Raw genomic sequence first — 19,348 nt, forward strand, 5'->3', positions numbered from 1 at the left:
CACGCCCACTAAGGGGCGGGACTTATCCCTACATTGGCTTAGTTATGTAAATGAAATTTAGTGCTTGAATGAGATGTATTTGTACTGTGTTCATTCATCTCTACAGGAGCTGAGACTGTTAGACAGGAGTGGAGTGATGCAAATTTCCTCATTTTTAAAAATAATCTTAAGTTAATTGATCATATTATATTTTTTTGTGTGTCGGCAAATGTGTGTATGTGTTGGTGCATGTGTGCCACAGTGTGAGTGTGGAGGTCAGAGGACAGCCCTGTGGAAGTCAGTTTTCTCCTATCTTGTGGATCACAGGAATTGAACTCAAGTTGTTAGTCTTGGCTGTAAGTACCTTTATGCTGAGCCATCTCTCCAGCCCTCTCCTAGCTTCCTAGTCTTGATAGGCATGTGCCTGTCTTGGCTGGTGGAGGGCCTTGACTGCAGCTGGCCTTGATTGGGTGGGTGTATCTGAGGTGCAGAGTGTGAGCATCACTGAGCAGTGCTGGAAAAGGGCGGGTCTTGGGCCTCCTTGTTGCCTCCTGTGTTGTTTTCTCCTTTGTTCTTTCTAGGGCCCCAGGAACTTTTGGTGATATGTGTGTCCTCTGCAGATTCTGGTTGCCAACGACAAAGCCTGCAGCCTCCTTGGGTATAGCAGTCATGACCTGATTGGCCAGAAGCTTGCACAGTTCTTCCTCAAGTCTGATTCCGAGGTGGTGGAAGCCCTAAGTGAGGAGCACGTGGAGGCCGACGGCCATGCTGCAGTGGTGTTTGGCACAGTGGTGAGTGAGTGCGGGTAGGTTAGGGTGGGCAGGATGCTTTGCCTTTTATTTTTTGGTTTTTCAAGACAGGGTTTCTCTAGCTTTGGAGCCTCTTTGTAGACCAGGCTGGCCTTTAACTCACAGAGATCCACCTATCTCTGCCTCTTGAGTGGTGGGATTAAAGGCATGTGCTGCCATTGCCCGGTGCTTTGCCTGTCCTTAAGGCAAGAATAGCATGTAAAGAGAAGGGCTCCCATTTCCCTGCCTCACTTTTGACTTTGAGCTTTGTTCTGCTTTATGACTGGCAGCACCTAAGTTTAGCATCTTCACTGAAACATCGTCCTGGTACTATTTCTTACTTCAGATGTGAAGAAGGATGAGCCCTTCAGATGTGAAGAAGGATGAGCCCTTTAAAACCAAAGTATTTAAGAGGGATATAGTGACTCTGACGCTTTGTTTTCATGTTTTAATGAGGGTTGAAGCTTGGACTACATTTTAAAAAACTGCAGGTATCACGTGAGAAATCATCCTCTATCACTCTTCCACCTTATTCATTGACGCAGGGACTCTCAGTCAAACCCAGAGCTCTCCAGTATGGCTAGTCCTGCTGGCTGACTTGCTCCGGGTGTCCAGTCTCTGTCTTATGAGACTGGACTAACAGGTGGACCTCCATTCCCACCCAATATTTAAGTGGGTTTCTGAGGATCCTGACTCAGGTCCTAGTCTTTGTATGGCAAATACTTAACTGTGGAGCTATTTCCAGAGCCTTCTGAAATGATACAATTTTATCACTGCACCTGATTCTTACCTTTAAAGCCACACATTCCATTTATTTGCTGTATGGTGATGGGATGGGAGGGTTTTACTGGAGAGTTTTGGTCCTCTCTCCTAGGCTACTGGGTATATCTGGGATATTGACAGGTGAGTTGTATTATAGGGTGCAGAAGGCTAAGCTCCAGGCATGAGAACTTGGTCAGGGTCAGGTGTATCAACAAATTCCTGGGTCAAGAAGTTGATTACTTCCAAAACTACCAAGAAAGTAATTATAGCTTTCAGCACATGTTAATGTCTCTTTATTTTTTCTTTTCTTTTCTTTTTCTTTTTTTTTTTTTTTGTTTTTTCGAGACAGGGTTTCTCTGTATCTTTGGTGCCTGTCCCGGAACTAGCTCTTGTAGACCAGGCTGGCCTCGAACTCCCAGAGATCTGCCTGCCTCTCCCTCCCGAGTGCTGGGATTAAAGGCGTGCGCCACCACCGCCCGGCTATTTTTTTCTTTTTAAAAATATTTATTTTATTTTTATTTATGTGCATGTTTACATGTATGTACATACGTATGTGGAAACTCAAGGAGGCCTGAGGAAGGTGTAATAGCCACCGGGGATGGAGTTACAGGCAATTGTGAGTTGCCCAATGTAGCACTGAACTTGGATCCTCTGGAAGAGCAACAAGAACTCTTACCACTGAACCATCTCTCCAGTCCTTAATCCATCCTTCCTTCCTTCCTTCCTTCCTTCCTTCCTTCCTTCCTTCCTTCCTTCCTTCCTTCCTTCCTTGTTTTTGCTTTTGTTTTTCAAGACAGTGTTTTTCTGTGTAGCCCTGGCTGTCCAGGAACTCACTCTGTAGACCAGGCTAGCTTTGAACTCACAGAGATCTGCCTGCCTCTGCCTCCTGAGTGCTGAGATTAAAGGTATGTGCCACCATTGCCCACATAGTGCTTCTTTCTTGAAGAAATTACAGATTCCACTTTTTTTCCCTCCTGCTTCCTTACTGTGAAGCTGAGTGTATTGGTCAGTTTTTCAGATGCAAGGGATCAACTGTATCTGGATAAAGGGATTTATTAGATTGTTTTGTATGGTTGGAAGCTGGATAGTTCTACAGTAGCTGTTTGCAGGTTGCAGACCCAGTGGAACCAGTAACCACTCAGTCCAGGAATCCAAAAGCCCCAGAACCATAGGGATTGATGATGCAGCCTTAGTCTGGTGGATGAAGCCTCCTGGAAAGTTGCTGGTATAGGAGTGCATTCAAAGCTGAAGATTGGAGTTCAGTGTCCATGGGTGATAGCCACAGCAAAAAGCACCCACTCACGTCAGAAAAGTTGGAGTTATAATTTATACCTGTAATCCCACCACATAGGAGACCAGGAATTGAAAGGCATCTTAGGCAACATGGGGGGTTGAGAGCACATGGGCTCACATGAGATCCTAACACCAAAACCCACGAACACCAACAGCAAAAGGATAGTTGAGTGTACATGGGAGCTCTCCTTACCCACTGCTTTTCTTTTCCTTATAGGCTCCTACCTCCCATTCAAGAGTGGTTTTACCCTCTTGGTTCAATGATACACACCAGTACACTCTCTGCAAATACCATCATAGGTTGATGGAGGAAGGTCATTGCTTAAATAAAAAGAAACTGCTTGGCCCTCATTGGTTAGAAGATAGGTGGGAGGAGTAATCAGAACAGAACGCTGGGAAGAAGAGGAAGTGAGCTCAGACTCCACAGCTCTCCTCTCAGGAGCAGATGCCTCAGGGAGACGCCATGCTCCCAGCTCCCAGGCAGACGCACGCGATGAAGCTCCAACCCAGGATGGACATAGGCTAGAATCTTCCCGGTAAGCGCACCTAGGGGCGCTACACAGATGATTAGAAATGGGCTAAATTAATATGTGAGAATTAGCCTAGAAGAGGCTAGATAGAAATGGGCCAAGCAGTGATTAAATGAATACAGTTTGTGTGTTGTTATTTCGGGCATAAGCTAGTCAGGCAGCCGGGGTGCTGGGGACGCAGCCCTGCCGCCCTTATCACTACAATAGGTACACCCTATGTGTGTGTCAGGCGTTTTCTAGGTGTTTCTCAATCAAGGGTGACAACTAAAAATTGGCCATCACACTGGGTATGAAAACCCTCTTGGTAAAAATTCAGTCAGACTGTAGCACCGAGGACTAGAAGACTATTTACACTTTGGTAGGTTTTTGAAAAGTGAGCGGAGCTTGACTGCGCTGAAGTGTTGAAGCACTGGGGAAGGTCTCTCCTGATGAGAAGCACTGTGCCATGCTAGCTGCAGAATCCACTGCGGTTGCTCTGCACCCTGGTACAGGAAATGTATTTCTACAGGTTGACGTTGTTAGCCGAAGTGGGGAGAAGATTCCAGTCTCTGTGTGGATAAAGAGGTTGCAGCAAGAACGTGGCTTATGCTGTGTAGTGGTTCTGGAGCCCGTGGAGAGGGTCTCAGCCTGGGTTGCCTTCCAGAGTGATGTGAGTATATTTCCAAATCGTAGTTGTCTCCTGCTAACACAATGCTCTCCTCCCCTTTCATAACTTAGGAAGGAAGTGCCAAAGTCAACTGGAGGTTTGCCTTGGCTATGGCCTTTACTAACTGCATGCTTGAGCAAGGAGTCCAGTCCTTGATTCCTCAGATTTCCCTATCAATAAAATGGGAGTAGAATCATAACTACTCAAGATTGTTCTTCTTCTTCTTATTATTATTATTATTAAAAATTTCCACCTCCTTCATTTCCCTTCCCTATCCCCCCACTTCCCCTCCCCCTCCCTCTCCAGTCCAAAAAGCAGTCAGGGTTCCCTGCCCTGTGGGAAGTCCAAGGTCCTCCCCTCTCCATCCAGGTCTAGGAAGGTGAGCATCCAAACAGACTAAGCTCCCACAAAGCCAGAACATGCAGTAGAATCAAAACACGGTGCCATTGTCCTTGGCTTCTCAGTCAGCACTCATTGTCCGCCACGTTCAGAGAGTCCGGTTTGATCACATGCTCCATCAGTCCCAGTTCAGCTGGCCTTGGTGAGCTCCCATTAGATCAGCCCCAATGTCTCGGTGGAAATAGAAAACACTATCCTGAGTGAGGTAACCCAGACCCAAAAAGATGAATATGGTATGTACTCACTCATAAGTGAATTCTAGCCATAAATAAAGGACATTGAGCCTATAGTTCATGATCCTAGAGAAGCTAAATAAGAAGGTTAACCCAAAGAAAAACATATAGTTATCCTCCTGCATATTGGAAGTAGACAAGATTGCCAGGCAAAAATTGGGAACTTGGGGGTGGGGGTGGGGGTGGGGTGGGGGTAAGGGGAGATGGGGAGAGAGAAGTGAGAAGGGGAGGATGGGGAGAGCTTGGGGGAATGGGACGGTTGGGATGGAGGAAGGGTAGATATGGGAGCAGGGAAGTATATATCTTAATGAAGGGAGCCATTTGAGGGTTGACAAGAGACTGGACTCTAGAGGGGTTCCCAGGTGTCCAAGGAGATGTCCCCAGCTTGTTCCTTGAGCAGCTGAGGAGAGGGTGCCTGAACTGGCCCACACTGATGCATATCACCATAGAACCTTAATCTGGCGATGGATGGAGATAGAGATAGAGACCCACATTGGAGCACTGGACTGAGCTCTCAAGATTGTTCTTAAGCTTAAAGATGCTACTCTTTTAGAATAGTACTTAAACATGAACTTGGGCATTTTTATTGAAGAGTCTGATTTGGGGCTTTTTTGTTGTTGTTTGATGTGGTATGTCCTTTTGTATATGTGTTGCTTTTATTGGTTGATAAATAAAGCTCTTTTGGCCATATAGCAGAGTAGAGCCAGGCAGGAAATCCTAACAGATATATAGAGAGATTGGGCAGAGTCAAACAGCTGCCAGCCGCCAAGGAAACAAGAGACATAGAAAATGAGGTAACACTATAGCCACGTGGCAATACATGGCCTAATAGAAATGGGTTAATTTAAGAGCTAGCTAGAAATATGCCTGAGCCATCAGCCAAACAGTATTGTAATTAATATAGTTTTTGTGTGATTATTTGGGTCTGGGCAGCCAGGAGATGAAAGTGCAGTTTCTGTTTACAGTTTTCTTTTTGTTTTTTTTTTTTTGAGGCAGGGTTTCTCTGTGTAGCCTTGACTGTCCTGAAACTCGCTCTGTAGACCAGGCTGGCCTTGTCTTGAACTTACAGAGATCTGCCTGCTGTTGCCTCCTGAGTGCTGGTATTAAAGCCGTACTCACTTCCTCCCTTCCCCCAGTTGACCTAGGGCTTTTGGAGAGTTCTCTAGAAAGTCACTTTGGTACAGTGAGGAAATGGTATTGTTCTTGTGAAAGCCCATGGCAAGCCTCTTGGGCTTTGACTATTGGAGCTGTGACATTGTTCTTGCATTTGGTTTATAAACACTAGAGCATATACTTCAGTGAAGTTTAAAGACAACTTCTGTGAGAAGCGCCTGTCAGAAGCATTGCTTTTTTTTTCCCCAGGGAACTATCACATCATGTGACAGTCTCTTTGCTCATCTCCATGGGTTCACATCTCCAAAGGATGTAGTTGGGCAGTGTGTCACAGACTTGATTCCATCGATGCAGCTCCCTCCTCCTGGTCGACATGTCCCAAAGGTAGGTGTCTGCACTGGGTGCTGGGTCTTGAGTTCTTCGACTTAACCCTGTAAGTTGACAGCAGGACCATTCTTGAATGGGGCAAAGCTCCAACTCTAGTTCTCTGAGCTTAGAGGCTCAACCAACACCTAGAGTCATGTGGTCTCCTGACTGACAAGCCTTGTCCCCTAAACCCTCTCTTTCCTGAGGGTCAGGAGGATACGTTGATCCGTAGGGTAACCTTGTATCCTGGTTAGAGTTCTTCAAACTGAACAGATAGGATTTTATATAACTACACATGATTAGTTGGGGGAGTTGATGCTTGTGATTATGCAGCTACTTGTAAGCTGGAGACCCTCAGGTAGGCCTTGGGTGTGGCTCATCTAAGACTGAAGGTCTACGAATCCTGAGGGCCACTGGGGGGAATTCCAGAAATCGAAGTTAGAGCGCTTGGAGTTCTGACATGGGGCATCCCAGCCGCAGAAGAGAAATTCCAATTGCTCCTTCCCTCATTTTTCTCTTCAGACCTTGAGTTGACTGGATGGTGCCACCCACATTGAGCGTGACACTTCCTCATTCAGACTACTCAGACTCACACACCAATACCTGGAGACACCCTCACAGACACACTTAGAAATAGTGTTTGAATGACGTTAGGTATTTGTTAGTCAGCCATCACCTCCTGGAGGTGGACAGCTGCAATTCATAGGGAGTGGCAGGGAGATTGGGGTATGGTGGAAGCCTGATTCATACTGACTTCTTAAGGTCTCCACTTTTCAGCTTGTGTGTGGCATTCACACAGGGTAATTGACAGTTGTGCCTTTACCTGCTGTCATTACTGTGTCTTTAGGAATGAATTGAGCTGTTTTGGCCAGTTAGTTTTGCTTACTCTATAAGAAGTTTTTCCCTCCCTCCCTTCCTCCCTCCCTCCCTCCCTCCCTCCCTCCCTCCCTCCCTCCCTTCCTTCTTTCCTTTCTTCCCTCCTTCCTTCTTCCTCCTCCTTCCTTTTTTTTTCCTAAGGAGAGGACATACAGGTGTGTCTCTGGGTGTGCTTCACTAAACCCAGTCCCCTACACTGACTTTTTGTGTGTCATATTTTCTAGTTCATGAGATGCAGGTGGTTTTACTGAAGAGTCTGATATACACCAAGCTTTTTTTGTTTTTGTGTCTTGAGACAGGGTTTCTCTATGTAGCCTTGAGTGTTCTGGAACTCGCTCTGTAGACCAGGTTGGCCTTGAACTCACAAGAGTTGTCTTGTCCTCTGCATTCTCTAGTCTACTCTGAGGAAGTTGCCTGCAGCTTGGCAGGGCATTGTCTGGTGGCAGCTGTATGTAGAGCCCTCTACAACAGCTGTTGCTGACCAGCTCTCAGGGGTCCTGGAGATGGCAGGAGCAGACACATGTCAGTGTATTCTCAGCCCAAAGCAAGTCACCTTCCCTTGTAACAGATGGAACCTATACAAACAAGGGGAAATCTTTGTCTCTTCTCATTACTGTGGGGGTCAAGTGGGATTGGTAGAGGTGGGTGTTGTGATCCAGATACAGAAGAAGCAAGATGCATGAGAAAAGGTATCAAGCCACTTGGCTAAACGTAGATAAAAATTATGGGTTAATTTAAGTTCTGAGAGGTAGTTAGTAATAAGCCTGAACAGTGGACCAAATAGTTTATAATTAACTTAAGCCTCTATGTGTTTATTTGGGACTGAACAGCTGCAGGACTGGGAGAGACAGAAACTTCTGTCTACATTTTACTCTTTTGGCTTTTTTTGGGGGGGGGGGGTCCACCATTCCATCTCCCAAATAAATCACACACAGAGGCTTATTCTTAGTTATGAGTGCCCGGCCTTTTTTTGGCTTGTTTCTTGCCAGCTTTTCTTAACTTAAATTATCCTGACTGACTTTTTCCTCTGGGCTTTTCCCCTTTCTTATTTCTGTATATTTTACTTTCACTCTTACTCTGTGGCTGGCAGGGCGGCTTGGCCCTGTCCGCCTTCCCTTGTTCTCATTGCTTGCTTCTCTTCTTCCTCATTTCCCCTTCTTTTTATGCTCTCTGCCTGCCAACCCTGCCTATCTTTGCTCTTGCCTCACTATTGGCTGTTGTTCAGGACTCATGGCCTGGGGGCTCACTATGCTCAGGACAGGGTAGATGAGCCACCAGACCTCCAACATGGTCCCTAACTTTTCATGTTTTCCAGGGTAGGCCCTGAAACAGCAGAAAAGAAAACCTAGGTCTAGGTTCTCACTCAGAACCTGATTCATTCTGGTTAGGATCAATGCACTACAATTTTGCTTTTTTTTATCTTATTTTATTTGATGTAACACCTGTGTTACTCTCTATGGTACAGTTTGTACCATTTGTGAGCTGGGCAAGGGCCTGGCGAGTAAAGGAACACACAAGACATGCTGAATGCCATTTATTCAAGCTTGGAAAAAACCTTATATACCTAACTGCTGCACAGTGGAAATCCTCCCAGGCAGGTAGGAAATTACCAGGCCCAAGACAGAGTAAGGCCACCAGCAGGGGCAAAAGGAGCACAGGAACAAACAGGATAGATGTTTTGCCGGAAACTGCAAACTATCCTCAATATGAGCCCCGGGAGGAAGGGTAGAGTAGACCTGTGGGCCCTACAATTTGAGACAGGCTTCACTGTCCTGGAACTCTTTCTGTAGACTAGATTGGCCTCAAACTCACAGGGATCCACCTGCCTTTGCCATCCAAGTGTTAGGATTACAGTTATACCACCACCCTGCTTGGCTCTATTCAAAGTCTCCATTGGAAAATCACATGCCTTCCAAATGATAGAAGTAGACAGTATGTAATGTAAGGACTTGGTTGTATGTTGGGGGAGGGGCTGAGAAGGTAGATGGTTCCCTGAGTGGACAGTGACAACAGGAAAGCTATGCCTCTAGGTTGGAGGGACAGAAGACTGGTGTGGAACCATGGCTATTGTCTTAGTTGCTTTTCCTGCTACTGTGTGAAAGAGAAACCAACAAAAGCAACTTGAGAAAGAAAGGATTTATTTTAGCTTACAGTTCAAGGGTACAACTAAGGCAGCAGGAATGTGAGGCAGCTGGTCACATTGTCTCACAATCAGGAAGCAGAGAGTGATGACTGCCCGCTGCCGCTCAGCTCCCTTTCTCCACCTACACAGGCCAAGGGAGTGGTGCCACCCACAGTAGGTGGATCTTCCCACCTTAATCAGTACAGTCAAGAAAACTCCCCTATTGGCAGCATACCCAGAGGCCTGTCATGAAAGTGGTTCTAGATTCTGTCATGGTGACCCTAATCATCACAGCTACTCCCAAACATGGACTATACATTCGCTGAGACTAAGAGGTGCTGGAGAAACATGACAGCTCTTTCCCTTCCAAACTTGGAATTGAGAAGGGTGCAGCCTGTGGATACTAGCAGGCTGTAGTTTGGCACAATGCCTGCTCGGGATGAGTCTGGGTCCAGTCCTCTCATTGCTTTGTGCCTTGGTCCTTTCATTATACATTTGTTCCGGACCCTGAGTCCTCCAAGCCTGCTGCTGCTGTTTCCCAGTGTTCTGAATTCTTTGAACAGGGTGGGACTGAGGGATAGTTAGGGAGAGCACCATGGATGAGGGATGTTCCTAGCACATATATGTGAATGGAGCTTGGATCTGAAACATCACAGCTCAAGATTCTGTGTACATAGATAGTATTGCTGTAGTACTGAAATGGGGCTTCCCTGTCTTTCAGAGTCTCAAGATTCAAAGGTCTGTTGGGAGAGCCAGAGATGGTACCACCTTCCCTCTGAGTCTGAAGCTGAAATCCAACCCCAGTGGAGAGGCTGTAGCTGACAGTGAGGCTACATCTGAACCAGGTTACCAGGCATCTGTGTGGGTGTTCTGCACCATCAGTGGCCTCATCACCCTCCTGCCTGATGGCACAATTTATGGTGTCAACCACAGCTTTGCACTAATGTTGTTTGGTTATGGGAAGACCGAGCTCCTGGGCAAGGTAGGCTCACCTAGTGTCCCAGCTCCTTGATACTCTGAGGAAACTGTTCTGCACGGGCTATAGAGCTTACAGGCTATCCTCATCCTATTTACAACCATTTATCTCATATTCCTGGGCCCCACATCAGTGGCCTCTCTTGAACTGTCCTGAATTGTTCCAGAGAAGGAAGTAGGTCTTCTGCCTGGGATCTCTGTCCCCACCCAGCTGGCTCTGGTCTGGCCCATTGAACCATGTTTTGGTTACACCGTGGATACTGCTGGTTCACCCATCCTGAGCATGGTTGGTGGTGGGCACTGGAGAAGGAGGGGTTCTATAACCTTCCTTTCTGAAGTTGGGATTGGACTTGGGTAGACATTTTACTCACCAGGAGACAGGCCATTAGCTTTAACTTCTCCCTTATTCTCACCCAGATTTGTAGGGTGCAGTCTCATCGTGGCTCTGTGCAAGCCTCCAGGACAATGTTTAATGCATTCCAAGTCATGAATCAGCCTATTAGGCTAGGCTTACTAGGGAAAGGCCATTTTGTTCCACATGATGCCAACTGGGGCGACTCACTAGGTGATTGTGGAATCCTGAAGCCTTGAGAGCTTACATTCTTGGCTCGGATGCTGTTTGGAACATTCATGGGAGCATCCTGCCTCTTAAGTCTCACCTCAGCTGCAGAAGTCATGCCTCACAGCTCCCACAACCTCTTATTTAGGAGGTGGATCCCAGTGGTGTTCTGAGCCCATTTTGGGGGGGGGTACATGCCTCCCAAATGCCAGAGGGGTATCATGGAGCAGCCTTGGAAAGCCACCCAGTCCTGCCAGGTGATTATGTAGGATATATAGGAGAGAATCCTACATATCTCTCCCCTGATTTTGACACCTGTTGAGTGCCCACCAGGCTCACCTGGTTCCTGGGTGCAGGTACTTAACGGCCCTTTAGTAAGTACCTTGGGGACTGCCTCCATGGCAGGGGCCTCTGTCTTTTCTTGTCATTTCTACGGGGTGCTACTAGACTGTGACTCTAAAAAGAGGCTATTCTGCTTTTCAATAAAACCATAAAGATTAACTAACCTAAAGTTTAGTTGAGTTGATTTTATTTGATTAAAAAGCAGCTAGCAGAATCCCAGGTTGACAGTGTTCTGGAGGAGTCTTACAGATGTTGAGACCTCTTAGAGTCTTACAGGTATACAGATTTGACTCTCATTGAGGTTAGAGTTGCTTGGATTCTTGTGGCCACAGGCGCTTTCCAGGATGGAGGCTGCATACACATTCAGAAGCAGCATCTGTGTGAGCAGCTCTTACTGTGTAATGTCCCTGATGGGTTCACATCGGTGTTCTTGGACCAAGAGCTGTAAGACGTTAGCTTGGCAAATACAGGGTCTCTGTTCTCAGTAAATGTGAAGTCACAGGCCAGATTTCTGCTTGGAAGACATGTAGGTGTTGGTATACCTCGCCTTAGAATGTATTGTTTGCCTTTTTATTAAGCAAAATGAAAAAAACTGTGCATTATGTGTCAAGTGTCAGGGTGTATAGATTAGCCAAAAACATGTGACCCAAGATCTTTCCCACTCTGAACGCCTGAACTATTCATATTGCCAGTGTTTTCATCCTAGAAGGATGTGTTCAGTGGGTCAGAATGGGTCCTCCTAGATTCTGAAATATCACTGCTTTGCTCTCTAGAACATCACTTTCTTGATTCCTGGTTTCTACCACTACATGGACCCTGCATATGACAGTTCTGTACAGCTGCCAGACCTTGTCAACTGCCTGGACATTGGCAGTAAGACTGGGCCTGGAGAGATGAGCTCTGATGCCCAGCAGGACTGGGAACTAGCCAGTGGAGCACATGGTAAGGCACAGCCTCCTCCACACCGTGTTTCTGTGGCTGCCCAGCCCCTTATAGGCTGGTGGCTCTGTGACAGAGGAGAGCAGAAGTCATTGGTGACCTCTCCAGAAGCTCAACAGTGGGCAGAGTAGTGGGAGGCTCTGTCTTGTGTGGCCTCTTGTTTTTCTTTTCCTGGAGATGGGACAGTTGTGGGTAGGTTTTACAAGTATGTTGGCATCTAGAAGGGAATTAGGAGGTCCTCTAAGACTGAACCACTTGTGCCTATGTCTGAGACAGAAATAGCTGGCCAAAGTCTTGCCCGTTTAAAGAGAATTTATAACCAAGCCTGGTGTAGTGGCACATACTTGTAATCCCAAATTATAGGGTTGCAGTTATTTGAGGCCGTCTTAGAATATATAGGAAGACCCTATCTGGAAACAAAAAGCTGCCTTCCAGGAATCCCCATCCCCCAAATAAAATTTGTATAGTTTCATGTAGTATAAGATTGAATTGTTTGATGAATAAAGCTGTTTTGACCAAAAAAAAATTGAATTGTTATAGCATATCATATTTATTTATGAATTATGCTGTATACCTATTGACTTCAATATGTTTATCCCAATAGTTTAAGGTCTTCAATGACTGGTTTGTAGAGATAGTGTAAACAGTGAGCATGCTATTCCCTTTGTCTCAGAATATTGGGAGGGTGTGGGACTTGCAAAGCCAGTGTTTGATCTCTTGGGGGGTTCTGGGCTGTGCTGGGGCCTGTGAATCTGGTGCCCTGGAGTAGGAAGGATCTCTGATCTTCTAGGGAGGGGAGAGAGGTGATGAAACAGGAACAATGTGAGGAATCAGTGCTAGCAGAAAGCAAAGCTCTTGGTGTGCTTCTGTTGTACATGCTAAGTGTAGGCTGAGTATTTGAGGTTTTGATAAAGGTACAGGAGTGCTTTAACAGAGTGCTTGGAATAGAAAACTCTCTTGATTTTGCTGTTAGATCCAAGGGTAGATGTGACGTTGGCCCATGACCACGTGCTATCACAAGATGAGCCCTTGAAGATGATGGGAGGACAAGTCTCCCTTAGGACTCAGACACGGTTGGAAACTGAATGCCAGATACTTCCTTCTTATTCCTCTCAAGCCTCCCTGGGGTAAGTGCTTTGGTGGGAGGTTGCAGGTTTACCAGACACCTGGTTAGAGAATATCCAAGTTATGGGTAATAATGACAGCGATGACTAATTTGTACTGGTCACTGCTCTGTCTGTATACACTAGTGCCTTTTCCTGTTGCTTGACTGAGTCCCTACAACCCCTGTGAGAGAGTACCCATGATGTTATTCTCCTCTTATGGGCAAGGAAGCAGCCTGTTGAGAAGTCAAGAAAATGTTAAAAGATTAGAACTTTGAAAATCATTTGAAACCATTCTCTTCATATATTTTAAAATAACGTTATTAATTTTGAATAAAGAGAATTTATATTGGAAAACTTTGTAGAAATGAAAATTCATTTGTCTGTCACCATAGCATTTTAATGTGTCTAATGATGTTTTAGGAGCTTGATAAATGTCCATCACATGTACAGTTAGTTCATGCAGAGGTTCATTCACTTATTCATTCATCTCTTTGTGTACTCATTTACTCTTAACAAACCTGTAGAAGACTTAAGGTCTCATCCCCAAAGGTTACAGTGTACTCAGGAAGGTAAACTTCCATTGTCAGATGTCTGAAAGTCAGGACTTGTTAGGGAAGGGAGCGAGTGAAGTGTGTGTTCTGAGGAACTGATGCTGAAGCCGAGTTAGTTGTTACATGGTAGGCCAGGTGCTCAAACAAAACAAGACAAAAGGCCCCAGGTGAAATACTTGGTCAGTAATTGGGGTTCTTGGCTCTCTAGAAGCCAACCCTTGGTGCTCTCTGGCAAGAGGACCTGAGGTTCCTGGGGCAGCTCTGGACATATATAATTCCCAGTAGCCTTATGTGAAGCTCTGCTGGTAGGATAAGAGGAGGGGCTCATAGCTCCAAAGGGTCACTTGAAAACCTCTCTCTGTACCTTTCCATTTAGTGACAGGTGATACTTTATTGCCATGGCAGCTTGCAGGTTTGTCATTCTAAAAATTAGGGATTCTAAGTCTCCAACCCCCAAACTTGATGCTAGCACAGTGTTAATGGTCAAATCATTGCCGAACTGATGAGATGCCAATGGTAGCCTTCCACTGTCCCTTGCAATGCAGGATTTAGAGGCCATGCTGTAGGGAAAAGATCATGTCCCCAATCTACCAGTTTTTCTAGCAAGTGTGACCTGTGACCTTCCTAAAATTTCAGAGTCTATCTGTCAGGGTTTGCGATAGAAAGGGAACAGGTGTGACAGTAGAGAAGAAAACATACTGTTACCCACCAGCATTTGGAGACCCTAAGAGGGTGAATACCACACCCAGGGGCTGTCCAGACTTCTTGGCAAGGTCTTAATGAGGCACTTCTGGTGTGCACCCCTGTGCCTTCATCCTCAGAATGACCCTGTAATCTGTTCCTGGAGAGTGCTAGGCTCACCAGGTAGGGGAAAGGTGGATAGATATAATCCTTTCTTGCTTTTCTCCGCAGACCTTCTTTTTATCTCTGTTTCTTTGTCTTTGCTTTTAGGACTCCACCCACAAAATCCACTGTGACACTTCTCTAAGCTCCCCCACCTTTTAGTTTTTTTGTTTGAGACAGGTTTCTCTGTAACTTTGGAGCCTGTCCTGGAACTCGCTCTGTTGATCAGGCTGGATGAAACTCAAAGAGATAAGCCTGCCTCTGCCTCCTGAGTACTGGGATTAAAGATGTGCGCCCCCATCTTTATGGACTTCTGTCATACAATTTGTGGGGACCCCCAATTCAAGACCATATAGTATATCTTGATTACCAGGTATTTGACCTTAGTCATGGTTGATGTGAACAGACACTATGAAGAATGGGCTGGTGGAGGTAGATCATCCTGCCTAGACTGCGTGCTTAGCAATTTTCTCACTACTTGCGCAGCTTCTTCACACCTTCTTCACACGACGTGTGCTCACCCTCACCCTGCTGAGTAAAGGTCCTTCACCTTGCTCCGTACCTCAGCTCCTGAATGCATTACTTTGTCAGCCTTCTCTGAGCAGCCTCCCCAGTCTCTGTGCAGCTAGGTGTTATATGGTGTTGAGACCCAGCTGTAGCCTGCCATCATGGGGTTTATTAAACACTCTGAAATCCATTTCAGTAGCTTTCTTTGATTCATTCTTGGTAAATGTAGATTTAGATGAATAATGTTTAAGAGTAGATATTTTAATATTTAGCTTTGTTATAAAATTGAGAGACTTTCTGCTATAAATTTATCATGCTAAATGCATTGTACTTGTCTCTCATAAAGGGAAAGTCAGTGTGATCTCTCATTACCACTAGTGACTCATCCAAATTCCTGTCTCCAGGGTGGACAGCAACCCAGTTTATGGTGGGCATTCATTGCCCACAGACCATCAAAGCATTCTAAAGAGAAACCTGCTGCCTCATGATGCACAATTGCTGTCTACGAACCAGCCAGACACACTAGAAGTATCCCCACCAGTCCTTAATGAACATTTATTGTCTGAGATTCAGAAAAATACCTCAGAAGAAAGCCCACTAACCCACAGGAAATGCCTATTGCCTAAGGCCCAGCAAGACACCACAAAAGGAAGCCCGCCAATCCACGATGAGCAGTTACTGCCTACAGACCAGCATATCGATGTCTTGGGGAAAGAGAATTCTTCCACAGCAGAGAGCTACAGACAGGGTCTTTTAGAAGAAAGCAGGTCCAAACCAAAGGATGCAAAACTGTTTGCTTCCTGTGAAGTTTCTGAGCCACTAGTCCCAGCTAAGAAGAGGAGCAGCAGCATGGACGTGTGTAGTCTACATCAGGAAGCTCAGCTGGAACTGATGGGCGTTAGCAGTCCCAGTAGTCCAAAGCCCTGGGCTGATGCCACCATGCCTGAGCCCCACACCACAGGGCAGCTAGCAGGAGGGGGCTTCCTGACACACTGCCCACAGTATAGGAGTGAGTGGATCTTACAGCAGCGAGGCCAGGACTTGGCTCCCAGCCCCTCTGGAATGGCATGTGTTCTGCTTGGGACACCCACTCTGGATGAGCCATGGCCAGGAGTGAGAAATGACCGAGAAGAGCTGCAGACTTGCTTGATTAAGGAGCAGTTGTCCAAGTCAAGCTTTGGGGGAGCTCTGGGCATCTCCTGTGTGGAGCTTGTCCCTGCAGAACATCCTCCTTTCACTGCCCCTGTGTCCTTCTGTGATCTGGGAGGCCGAGACCTGCATGCTAGCCGCTCAGGCAGCTCCTCAGCCTGCTATGCCTTGGCCACCGACCTCCCTGGTGTCCTGGAGGCAGTGGAAGCCCAGGAGACTAATGTGAATTCTTATTCCTGGAACCTCAGGGAGCTCTTTCTCAATGATCAGACAGACAGAACTCCATCACATTGTTCCTGTACCACGTCTGAACTCAGCGAGACACCTTCTCCTTCAGTGGTGGGCTCAGATTTAGATGTGGGTGCTCTGCACAGGCAGAGTTCAGATATTCTAGGTGACCGAGAGATGTTGCTCCTCACTGGCACCTATTTTGAGCTTGGTGAAGGCCGACAGTTCCAGGAGATGGACGCAGGACATAATCGAGCAGAACTGTCTAACATCTCTTTGGTGTCTTCTGAACACTATGAAACCAGTGGCATAGAAAACCCAGGCTGTGGCCCTCCTGTACCAGATCATCCCAGTACTGATGGTATGTGCCTCTCAGCAGAGAAGCCCAAGCTGAGTGTCCAGATCACTTCCACTCCTGTGGCACCTGGGGCCCCCACCCTACAGCCGGATATCCAGGAGGGCGTCTACTCTGGAAGCTGCTACCACCGAGATGGCTTACGACTGAGTATGTTCTGGGGAAGAGGCTTTTTCAATCACAGCAATGTAAAATGAGGTCATTGGAGGGATTGGCAGAGCGCTGTACTCCCTCACCTCCCTGCCTTTCAGGTATACAGTTTGAAGTGAAGCGAGTGGAGCTCCAGGGCTCCGCAACCCTGTTCTGCTGCTGGCTAGTGAAGGACCTCTTACATAGCCACCGGGACTCAACCACCCGAACCCGCCTGTTCCTTGCCAGCCTGCCTAGTTCCACCCACTCCATGCCTGAGCTCTCTGGATCCGGCTTTGGAGAGGTTGGTATCTGTGGTCAGCTCACTCCTCTGTGCACTTTCTTCTGTGCTGCAGGTTTCTCAGGTGGCTTTGCTGCCCTTTTGGCTGGACTGGTTGGAGGGTCTGTCTGTCTTTTTAACATTGTCTTCTAGTACCTGTGTAAGTGTAAAGCAAATGCAGGGCTTTGAATGAATATATGCCTTGTGCAGTGGAATGTAGGTGCATTTAGACAAATCAGTTTGGGTTGGTGAGTGGACGCTGTCACAGGGCTCCATAGGTTTTCAGACTAGGCCCCTGTGAGCACAGGAGATAAGAACAGCATGGATGTCAGTGCTGTTGATAGAGATGAGATGGCTTGTGATCTCCCAGACCTTTCTTTGTCTCTACAGATGCTCAGAGCCAAACCTTGGTTTGAGGAATCCCCAACACCCGCAGAGCTGGAGGGGCTGGCGGCCTGTGAGGGCGAATACTCCCATAAGTATAATACCATCAGCCCACTTGGAAGTGGGGCCTTTGGCTTTGTGTGGACTGCAGTGGAGAAGGAGCACAACAAAGAGGTGCTTGGGTTCATGTGGGGATGGCCCTACTGGAGGGTCCTGATCTATAACTCTGGGACTTGTAACGGAGGAGGAGGGACCAGGATATGGGTGCTTTCTAGATATAGGTGGAAGCTTCTACAATACACATTCACTCCAGAATAGCCCTGTTGAGTTTTGCATTCAGACCTTGCTTTCTTGCAGGCTCTTGGACCCTGGCCAGGCCTTTTCTGTGTTGTTACTTCCTCTCTTCTGAACTCTCTTATACGATTTTTCTACTGTTCACATGGCATATTGTTGCCTCATGAGCATACAAACTTGCTTTTAAAACCAAACTCAGGACCTCCTCTATTCAACTGGAAAAAGAAGCAAGTTAGCTAATAAACACAGTTAGGGTCTACCCAAAATTTCTTTTTTCTTTCTTTTTTTTTAAAAAATATTTATTTATTTATTTATTATGTACACAATATTCTGTCTGTGTGTATGTCTACAGGCCAGAAGAGGGCACCAGACCTCATTACAGATGGTTGTGAGCCAACATGTGGTTGCTGGGAATTGAACTCAGGACTTTTGGAAGAGCAGGCAATGCTCTTAATCACTGAGCCATCTCTCCAGCCCCTACCCAAAATTTCTTATGATAGTTCTTATGATATCTCTCAGCTGGGTTTGTACTTCATGCCTCTTGGGTGCCAGACATTCATTTAGGTATACTGATTCCTCCAGCTGGCTTCCCTCTCCAGTATTGAGGGTCATTCCTATGCATTTCTCTTGAACCCAAGCCTTAGAACTCACTGTCCTTTGCTCCCAAATCCCACTGGTATTTGTGATTTTTGTTCCAACCCTCCTACTCAGAAGCAGCCTCCACTCCTTGCTATGATACTGTCACCAGGCATGGACCACTAGCAGATCCTGGAGTATTGCCACAGAGTTCTTTCCTATCACTTGTTGCTGGAATGTATCAAAGAGCTGTGTCTGAGTTGCTGTTTCATAGTCTTTCTGGGTCTAGTAATTTTCAGAGGATATTTTAAAATTTTCTTCTCCATAGCATGGCAGTTTTGTCTTTCCTTTCTTTGGTTCACTTTTCATCCTTTCTCCTTCCTATCTCATTGGCTAGGGCCCTGGAACAGTGTTACTTAACAGTTACGTCACTGTGGTAGGTACCTTTCATTTCCCAATGAGCACATATTATTTGAAGATATTACATTTTATTATTAGTCCAGCTGGGTTGGTAATTTTTTGACATCATTTATTTATTTGAGAGAGAGAGAGAGAGAGAGAGAGAGAGAGAGAGAGAGAGAGAAAGAGAAAGAGAATGTGTACATGCACAAGGTCAGTGAAAACTTATAGGAGTTGGTTCTCTTCTTTCACCATATGGGTACTGGGGATCAAATTCAGGTGGTGCTTTACCCACTGAGCCATCTCACTGGTCCCTGAATTTTTTTTTTTTTAAAGAATGAGTTTGAGGGGGCTAGAGAGATTGCTCAGTGGTTAAGAACATTGGCTGTTCTTCCAGAGGACCTGAGTTTAATTCCTAGCACCCACATGGCGGCTCACAACTGTCTATAACTCCAGTTCCAGAGGATCCAGTGCCCCACACGGATATACATGCAGGCAGAACAACAAACATTAAAAAATTTTTTGAAAAATCATGTCGGATGGTGGTGCACACCTTCAATCCTAGCACTTGGGAGGCAGAGGCCAGTGAACCTCTGTGCGTTTGAGGCCAGCCTGGTCTACAAGA

General features: G+C 46.3%; 1 protein-coding gene across 2 annotated transcripts in view; it reads left to right on the forward strand.

The window, feature by feature from the left end:
• The window catches only part of Pask (PAS domain containing serine/threonine kinase), a 55,745-nt gene that overhangs the window by 12,859 nt on the left and 23,538 nt on the right, over positions 1-19,348 (forward strand). For both annotated transcript variants that reach the window (XM_075952046.1, XM_075952047.1), the window contains exons 4-12: positions 600-770; positions 3,861-4,001; positions 5,993-6,127; positions 9,829-10,089; positions 11,757-11,925; positions 12,896-13,049; positions 15,334-16,811; positions 16,913-17,094; positions 17,461-17,628. In XM_075952046.1, coding sequence (XP_075808161.1) covers positions 600-770; positions 3,861-4,001; positions 5,993-6,127; positions 9,829-10,089; positions 11,757-11,925; positions 12,896-13,049; positions 15,334-16,811; positions 16,913-17,094; positions 17,461-17,628 — 2,859 coding nt within the window. The remainder of the gene's footprint in view (positions 1-599; positions 771-3,860; positions 4,002-5,992; positions 6,128-9,828; positions 10,090-11,756; positions 11,926-12,895; positions 13,050-15,333; positions 16,812-16,912; positions 17,095-17,460; positions 17,629-19,348) is intronic.

Source organism: Microtus pennsylvanicus, chromosome 17, assembly GCF_037038515.1.
Source record: "Microtus pennsylvanicus isolate mMicPen1 chromosome 17, mMicPen1.hap1, whole genome shotgun sequence".
Taxonomy (NCBI): domain Eukaryota; kingdom Metazoa; phylum Chordata; class Mammalia; order Rodentia; family Cricetidae; genus Microtus; species Microtus pennsylvanicus.